This window comes from Mesitornis unicolor, unplaced genomic scaffold (assembly GCF_000695765.1).
Source record: "Mesitornis unicolor isolate BGI_N332 unplaced genomic scaffold, ASM69576v1 scaffold18567, whole genome shotgun sequence".
Classification (NCBI taxonomy): Eukaryota; Metazoa; Chordata; class Aves; order Mesitornithiformes; family Mesitornithidae; genus Mesitornis; species Mesitornis unicolor.
Window position 1 is genome coordinate 3717 of NW_010198590.1, and position 9374 is coordinate 13090.

Below are 9374 nucleotides of genomic sequence, written 5' to 3' on the forward strand. Positions count from 1 at the left end.
ACAAGTATGTTAGGTGTGTACAAAAAAAAGGTGCAAGCCTCATAATCTCTGGATTTTAACAGCACGTTTGGATTTATGAAATCGTTTTATTCTGAAATGTTCAGCTTTATGCTTTTGTATTAGATTTAAACTCTGGAAACTATTAATTTGGAACTATTTGAAACATTGGCCTGGCGATGGGCAGTATTATTTGAATTATTTGGAGCACCCCAGTGTCTGCTCCAGCGAGTATTGCATTCCTGTTAGTTCATGTGAGCAGGCGCAGGGTCTCAAGGCACCTGCCCCAACACACCGCGTAATTCAAGAATATGTCAGGTTGACGATGGTGCAGAGGCTCCTAACTCCTGTCTCAGCTGCCAAAACTTTGCAGAGCAGAGCATTTGGGCTTGTGCAGTGGTTTTTTTGCTGCTTTTCTTTTTTTTCACTGTCGGGCTGCAGTGCTGGCAGGAGGCATGAGAAGGAACTAGAGCTGCCTCACATGTGAGGAGAAATGTTAGTTGTAACATAGCTGTTACCTAGAAGGGTGGAATGATTCAAGGAAGCAGCACTCCAGTTTTCATCTGCCATGTTTTGTTTACTTCTGCAGCAATTTCAGAAGTAAAACCTAGAGTTTCTGCTGACATTTTTCATTTTTTTTTCCTGGGCAGTCCCCACTTACTAAAAACATGAATCACCTGTGTGCATGATGTGGTTTGATGGTTTGAATTATCATTTGGCTTAGGTAGTATATGCTGTCCGCTTTTCTATGCGGCATTGGCTAATTGGCTAACGAGTAGCTACTTGTTCTTTCTGCTGGTGGGTGGATTCAGGCCATGTTGTAAATCTAAGGATGGAAAATCACTCTATTTCAGTTGTAGAAGACTTTTAATATTTGCCTTGGTGATACCAATTTCTTGAGGCTTCCATGCTTGGTAAATGGGGATGCATGTGGCTGGTGACCCATCACCAGTGGTGTTCCTCAGGGTTCAATTCTGGAGCCAGTGCTGTTTAATGTATTTACCAATGATCTGGATGCAGGAGTTGAATGCACCATTAGCAAGTTTGCTGCTGATACCAAACTGGGAGGTGCTGCTGTCTCTCTTGAGGGATGAGATGCCTTTCCGAGGGATCTGGATAGTTTGGAGCATTGGGCTATGATTAATGGGATGAAATTTAACAAGTCGAAATGCCAGATTTGGCACCTGGGACAGAGCAATGCCAGGCACAGGTATAAATCGGGAGAGGAGGGCTGGAGAACAGCCCTGCAGAAAGGGACCTGGTGGTGCTGGTTGGCAGCAGGCTCAATGTGAGCCAGGAGCATGCCCTGGCAGCCAAGAGGGCAAACCATGGTCTGGGGTACATCAAATACAGCGTAACCAGCCGGTCAAAAGAGGCGACGATCCCGCTGTATTCAGTGTTGGTGTGGCCTCATCTTGAATGCTGTGTGCAGTTCTGCACCCTGCTATTTAAGAAGGGTGTGGAAGTCCTTGAATACCTCCAGAGGAGGGCAACAAAGCTGGTGATAGGGCTGGAAGGCAAGTCCTGTGAGGAGCAGCTAAGGACTTTGGGCTTGTTCAGTTTGGAGAAAAGGAGGCTGAGGCACTCTCTACAGCTTCCTGAGGAGGGGAAGTGGAGAGGGAGGTGCTGAGCTCTTCTCCCTGGGATCCAGTGCCAGGACACGTGGGAATGGTTCAAAGCTGTGCCAGGGGAGGTTCAGGCTGGACATTAGGAAACATTTCTTTACCAGGAGGGTGGGCAAACATTTGGACAATGCCCTCAATACCATGCTTTAACTTGGTGAGCCCTGAATTGGTCAGGCAGTTGGGCTAGATGGTGGTTGTAGGTGCCTTCCAACTGAAATATCCTAGTCTATTATATACTAATTTAATGTATTTTCTGATTTTTTTTTTCTGTCATTGGTGTGAATCAGGGTACTGTGGAATGGCTTAGGGAGCTGTTTAAGAAGATGATGTTTCGTTTTTTTTCTGCCATGTGAATAATTTTTCTGGAAGGCCAAGTCATTGGTTTGAGAGTCATTTGTGGTCTGTGACTGTTTCTCAGATTTTGATCAGTAATAATGTGTTAGCTCTGGTTGATTACACATGTAGATGTGCTTTCACTTGATCTGAAAAATTGAAAACACCTTTCCTTGGGTTTTTTTTTTTGTTTTTTTTTGAAGGTGTATCTGACCACTTTTCTGTCTGGTTTTGGCTTAATCTTTGATGCTTTTCTCTGTTGTTTCTGTTACTGACTCGTCTGACTTACAGGCCAGCTGTATATGTTCCTGTGTCAGGGGGATTAATCATTGGCTAGAGAATCAGGAATTTTTTATTGTTACTGTCAGACCATCTGTGTTGATGATCTTTTACCCATTTTTCTACAAGCTATCAATTTTGTAAGACAGCTGCTGAAACAAGTTTTATTTCTTACTGAGAAGTTGTTGGATTGCTTGCATTTATCCTGTGGTCAGCTAATTAAGTCTGAAATGATAGCTATTTAAATGTGTGGTTTTCTTCTTTCCTGTTCACCATTTTAGCACCTGGTCTATTGAATATATCTTTGTATGACAGAGCTCTCTGAAAAATGAGGTTTTTACTTTGTCCGAGTTGCAAAGCCCTATCTTTCTTGAGGTTTTAAGTTTCTTTCATGTATGTACCTTTCTCCTCCAAAGCTTTAATTTTGAGAGAGAAACAGGCCAGCATGGGGCTGTCATAGCCATCTCAATTTTTGCCTATCCTTTCTTAAGCTTGCAACCACAACATTGGTATCAGCATTGTGGTTTACCCTTATTGGTTTACTTTGCTTTTGCTGTAACTCTCCTAGCTGAAAAAGCAAAAAGAAATGGAGCTCTGAAGCTCCATGCTCTGTACGGCCAGGCATCTTTCCATTTTCAAAAGAAGCAAGCTTGGAAAACATTACAATGTAAGGAAGTTAGTGTAGTAAAACTCAGTGTGTGATTGTATGAACAGAGTGGGGTGGTATTTATTTGGAAAAAAAAAAAGGCTTGATTTTCAGGCATGAACACAATCTGATGCTTAGACACATTGGCACGCGCTCCCTGCTCCATACTGGGAACCATCAACATGAGTATGTGCAGATGAGGTGGCCAGGATCACCTGTGTGCAACGCAGACAGCAAGGGACACTGACTGTCAAGTCTTCACCACGCTGCTGGGGTTCTTCAGGGAACTACAAGCTAGTTTTTGGACAAGTTCATCATACCCTTTGGGAGTCATCAGCTGATACAGGATGGGCCTTTGCCATAGAAACTTGCTGACTTCAGGCTCTGTAAACCTTGGGCCAAATTGTTTCCTGGTTTTTGCAGTTTTTTGGGGTTGTTTTCTCTTTTTTATTTTTAGTTATTTTTTTAACCTTTTTGTTACTGTATGTTTTTTAACTTGTCTGAATACATGTGTGAAATACATGCCTAAGGTCTGCTTTTCTGTTGGGCCAACAGGCAAAGGAATTGTGTTTGTGAGATGCTGCAATCTTGTTACCATCCTCCTGGTGCAAGGCCTTTTGAGGCTGTTGAGTCATCCATGCTGCGGTTGTACCAGAGTGTAGACCTTTGGGCTGTGACATAAACAGCACATTTCTCAATTTCGCTGCTGGGAATAGTGTCCTGAAAACAATGTCCAGGGGATGGCATCCTTCATAATCTGTACAGGATGTGCTTTTAACTCTTTATTCTGCGGCTCCTTCCTGTGTGTGTGTACACACACTCGCACTCTCTCACAGTCCTACTGCAGCCATGCCAATCTTAGCATTTCTGTTAAAAATCTTGACAACAGTCACCTTCAAAACCAAAAATAGAAGGTAAATCTTAAAGGAATAAAAAAAAATGAAAGAAGTGCACAGTTTTGTGGTATACTTCAGACTGAATGTTAACAGCTGCAGTTTAAAAGGAAGAATGTGCATTTGATGGGGAGAAGTTGAAAACCTAACTTTCCCACGTTTCTAGGGCTGGTTTGCTCATGAGGAGCTTTGGAAGCTTTTCTGTACTTTGCATGCAGCAAGATCCTCCTCTGTCTTCTTATTCCAAACTTCCCATCTGGTTTATTTATTCAGTAGAACTGCAAGTACTGGATACATTCTTCTCCCTGGAACTGTTTCTAGCTGGGCAGTCTTACCGCTTTCCTTAGTAAAAACATTCCTTTACTCTTGAGTAACTGTATTGCAAGCTGCAGCATTTTCAAGGCATTCCATCTAAAAATTGTCAGCATGAAAAGTATTTGCTTTGTATACAACCAGTTTGTCATAGAGACCATTGTATGGCATATTAATAATACAGATGACAGGCATGGGTTTGTTGGTTGTTTTGTTGTTGTTGTGTTTTCTTTGTTGTTTTTTTTTTGTTTTGTGTTGCGGGTTTTTTTGGTAAATAATCTCCCCTACACTTTTGTCAGTGGAGGGTCCTGATATCAGAACTCGTAGAGTCAGTTGAACTCACTGTTTATAATAATAAGATTTAATTGTAAGTGCTGAAGTCAGCTGTACAGTCTGCAAGGGGTCATGATGTTTTCTCATTTCTCATTACTCTCTCTTTCTTTGTTTCTTTCCCTCTCCCTCTGTATTTACAGGTTATCCTAATATTTGTCTGTGTATTGACCAAGGAATCTGTAGAAATTGCACCAGTGCCATATACGCTGCAAGTCCATCGGGTGGCTGTGGGTGGAAAAGACCCCTCTAACCCCTTGAGGAAAGAAAAGAGGCAGGTGCAGTGTCCATTGGGACAATACCTACATCCCAGAGAAACCCACTGCTGCATGAGGTGCCATGCAGGTATGTAATATAACTACAATAGGAACCTTCACCTTGGAGGCATTTCCCTATCCTGCACTATCAAACTGTCTCTGTCCTACAGCTCCATCAGTGTTACCTTTCCTTGGTATCTATCCCTACCCAGACAAATCCGTATTCCTTGTCTTTCTTTTGGGCTGTCAGTGTCCTTCATGCTGGTGAGAGGAAGCATACTCGGTCCTTACACCATCAACTCCAGGGTTTCTCTGAGGAATCAATGACTGCCATCCTCCCTAAGACACCACTTTGGCCTTCCCGTCAGGGCTCTGTAAAGTGATTTTTCTTGCAGGTACCTACAAGGCAAAAGACTGTGATCGACCTGACCAGGCACCTGTCTGTCTTCCGTGTGCTAAAGGCACATTCACAGCTGTTGATAACACCATGTCTAAATGCTTCCAGTGTACACATTGCCGTACAGGTGAGTTATCTACAAGTTATGAAGGAAAATGGGTGGTAGTGGCAGGTGGGGGGCTGGAGAAGATGGCAAAGTGAGCAAGGAAGCTTGGAAAAGTAAGCAGAATGGGCAGAAGGACAATGTATGAGAAGGGACTGGGGACAGGAGGAATAAAGTTTACCAAATTACCACAGTCTGAGACAGTTTGCAGGGCTTTATGGCCTTTCTCTGGGAAGACAGGGGGATAACAATACCTGTCATCATAACAGTGCACTCAGCTGAAGGTGTTGGAAGAGGTTGGAATAATCGCTTCTCCTTTTTTCCTCAGAATTCCAGCAGATAGTAGAGAGCCCTTGCACCCCAAAGCAAGATACCATATGTGGCTGTCGGAAGAATCAGTATCAGACTGACCCATCTGATCTCTTCCAATGTAGGAACTGCAGCTCCTGTCCCAATGGGATTATTGCCAACTGTGAGTATGGCATCAATATGGCTCTGGTACGGACATTCAGTACTAGGGTAGACATCAGCAGCCTTCAGTTTCCTTTTTCACGCACTGCAGCACCTTGCCCTGAAGTGATTGTAGTCTTGGACTAACTCTTTGTTTTGCCTGCCCTCTTCCTCCAGAAAGACTGCCGTTTTTTGCCTACCTTGGCATCAATCCCTGTTTTCTATCAGAGTTTCTATCTTCCTCTTGTCCTTGAATGGTTTCTGAGTTTTGGCTGTTGTGAGGAGTCATTTTCTACTTAATTTTGGTACCTCTGCCTTGCATGTACTGAAGCAAGGTCTCTGCATGATCTAAAGCAGATTTCCCTCTTGCCTTCCTTTTTGGTCTTTCTTCTGATGCTCATTCATTTCCCTCACCAACTGCTGGAAGCACTTTGAGTACAATGGCTGAAAATGCCGCTGGTCCCAGTGCCCAGCTGAACTGTTTTGTCAGTCAGCTGGTGAACCACCACAGCATGCTGTGCAGTGTTTTAAAGTAAAGAGCTGCTCAGGTAATGCTGACCTGTACTCAGTGGCATTGGGTGTGACCTGGGGATGGCGCAGGTGTCTGGGAGAAGTACCCATGTTAGCTGTCCCAAGCTGCCTCATCTCCGGTCAGGAATCAGAGATCTTAACCAAATGCTGCTTGCCGCCCTCCACTTTTGCTGTGGTCTAATTCTGTTCATGTCCCTTAAATGCTCCTTACCTTGTTGTCCTAAAGCTTATCCCCTCTTTGCAAATTCTGCTGCTTCTGATCCCTTCCCCATCTCATACCCTGCCAAGCATGAGGTTTGCTGTCTCTCTGGGGGATTCGTTCCCTCTGGTGCTTAGTAACCTTTCTCTGTCACAGTTTTCACGCTTATACCTATCCTCAAGGGTCATCATCGTGTGCTGCCCTTGAGCAATTTCCTTCCCTCTTGGCTGATGCAGAACTGTTTTAGTCCTGTCTCTCACTTGCCACAGAATACATGGTGCTTATTCTAGTACCTTTTTCCCTCCCCTCATGCAACTTCATGTCCTTCCATCACTATTGTTGTCTGCTTCTCCTCACACCTGTTTTACTCAGTTTCTATACTGTGACTTGCTTAGAAGCAATAGCTCTTTCATTTCTTACATGAAATGTGGGTATGTGTCCCATGGCTTGAAATGATTTCTCCCTGCCCTGAACTGACTTCCTCACCAGTCCCAGCTGCTCAGGGACCACTTCTCCCTCATCTTTGCCTGACTAATGTGATTTCCCCTTCCTGTCATGCTTGAACTTGAGTGACTTTCTCCACTTTTACGCCAAAACTCTCATTATTCGTTAGGCCACTTTCAGCTGCACTGTAATTTTACTCCTTTTCCCATCTACCGACACAGCAGTACTCTTATTTTTTATTATTTTTATCCTCCCCCAACACTGTCCTCAAACACAGACCAAATCCTCTTTTTCCTCTTCAGTAGCAGTTCTCCAGGCTCCAAGAGGGATAATTTCTTACCCCTCTCAGATTGTTTTTTCTCCTTTTGTTTTCTTCTCTGTCCAGATTACGGCAATGCTTTCTTCTTTTCTCTACAGGTTCAAAGAACAGCAACACAATTTGCAGGTGTAAGCCTGGATTCTTCCTGACACTTAGTAACGTTTGCAAGCCTTGCAACAGGTGAGCTTTTTCTTTCTTTGTATGCTGCTCTACTGAGTAGGAGAGATGCAAGCCCCACAGAGGGAGGAAATTTTTCTCAGGACTCTGTCCATCTTGACATAACTTTACAACATTCTGCCTTTTTGGGGCAATTGGGTATTCCCCTCTGTCACCCTCCATCTTCTCCGTCTAGGTATCAGCCCACTAAGAACCCAGAGTCAGTAGCCACATTGCATTGCTCTGCTTTGCAGGCTCATCGTGACTTGTCTGTTAGGACTGTTGCAAGTGGCTGGTGTTTCAAGTCATGCATGCTCACCTCTCTGATTTGCTCTTCCAGGTGCACTGGAGAAGAATGCTTGCAGTGTCCTAGCCCAGTGACTACCTCACCCGCTTCGTCTGGGCTGAGTGAGTACTGGGAGAACTGAGGGACAGTGGAATCTTTTTGGTGTGGGCTTTTGTTCTGTTAATGCCTTTTGTCAAGGGTTATGTTCTCCACTCTCTCAAACTGTTATTATTTTTCCCCCTGCCATTTGTGCGTCTTCACTTGCTCTTCTTCCTCTAGCACTTACCTCTTCCTTTCTCAGTCACTCATTTGCCCTCTTCCCTTTGTCCAGATGGGAGCCTTGTCCTTGGCATCATCGTTGCAATATTTGGAGTTATCTCTGTCCTCTACATTGTAAATAAAGTAGTGAAGCTGGTCCAGAAAAATGGGATAGCATCATCTTTCTACTCCTGTGGTGAGTGCAGCAGCATATGCAGTGATATTAATTGGGATAGACACCATTCTCTGTCTGTGTGTGTGTGTGTATGTGCATGTGTGTGTCGGGGGGGAAATGGGATCCCGTTACTCTGCTTTTCTGCAAGGCTAGAGGAATGCAAGAATTTGACAGCTAAGCTTATTGGTGCAGTTGTTGCAACTCTGCATCCTTGTTTGTAGCTCTGACTGGAAGTGCACATAAGCTCATTGCTGGGAGAAGCACATTTTACTCTAAAACCTTATTGAGGGCTGGATTGTGAATAGCTGCTTTCCTGTTTTCTCTGGGAAGAGGGGAAGTGAAAATAATTTCTGCTTTCTTTTTCTTTTCTTTTCTTTAAAGTTTCTTTGCCGCAGACAACCAAGGACCCAGTACCTGAGGTAAGAAAGATAATGGGTATAAGAGCTTTCCTGCCACTTTCAACTATGTTAGCCTGGGATCCAGACTAACATTTTTCCCCATGGGCTGTCTTCAGGCCTTGTATTTTCAAATGAGCTGAGTAATAGGGCTGTTTAATTCAGAAGTCTTTTGCTGTAGAGGGTGAAGCCATTAACATTTTACTTCCCCTCTAGAGGATGCTTTTCAAACTCCTGGGTTTTTCCTCTTGTCTTTTTGGATGCTTTTTTTCAGATAGCACTTTTTAAAACACCTCCCTTTTCCTCCCTATATAGCACAAGTTTGGAGAATTTAATTAATTTTACTTCTCTTGACATCTTGATCCCACAAGCCTCTCAGTGCTGCTTCACAGTGTTCTCTCAGGTTCACGGTAGTTCTGCAATTAAGAGGGCCCAAGAAATAGTTGAGGTGGGGCTTCCACATCCTTACAAAGAAGGCTGATGGGAAAGGTGGCATGTGGAGCTTCTAGAATGGTGCTGATTTCAGGTCCAAGCCTTACTTGATTTTGCAAAGATATACTTTTTCCAGACTATCTTTTTTTGATGCCAAAAGAGAGTTAAACTCCTTGCGTTTTGCTGGAATTAAATGTTTGGTGCCTTCTGCTCAAACAAGGAATATGGGAAGAATTAAAACCCCAGCATCTGTTGCCTACCTATCTTGGATAGATTTCAGTGTATAAACATAGTGGTTCCTTCAGGAGTCAGGTGTATTGTGCTGCTGTGGGTGATTCTGGACTAAAAAAAACGTGTATTTCAGGTTGAGGTAAAAAGAAATGAAATTTCCATCCTTCTTCCTGAGTCCCAGAAGGAAACAGAATTGTCACTGAATGCAGCACCACCACCTGCGCCTCTGCCTCAAAGTTCCCATGAGCTGCCAGACTGTGTCACACCCGCCAGGAAGACACAGCTTCCAGACAGTACGTGAAACTCCCCCGTCCTTCCCTCTTTCC

General features: G+C 43.8%; 1 protein-coding gene across 1 annotated transcript in view; it reads left to right on the forward strand.

The window, feature by feature from the left end:
* Positions 1-4558: 4558 nt before the first annotated feature.
* Positions 4559-9374, forward strand: part of LOC104544344 (tumor necrosis factor receptor superfamily member 1A-like) — a gene marked incomplete at its 5' end in the record, with an annotated part of 5692 nt that continues 876 nt past the window's right edge. The window contains 8 exons of the mRNA XM_010189192.1: positions 4559-4760; positions 5068-5196; positions 5501-5644; positions 7214-7295; positions 7612-7679; positions 7889-8011; positions 8372-8409; positions 9182-9341. Coding sequence (XP_010187494.1) covers positions 4559-4760; positions 5068-5196; positions 5501-5644; positions 7214-7295; positions 7612-7679; positions 7889-8011; positions 8372-8409; positions 9182-9341 — 946 coding nt within the window. The remainder of the gene's footprint in view (positions 4761-5067; positions 5197-5500; positions 5645-7213; positions 7296-7611; positions 7680-7888; positions 8012-8371; positions 8410-9181; positions 9342-9374) is intronic.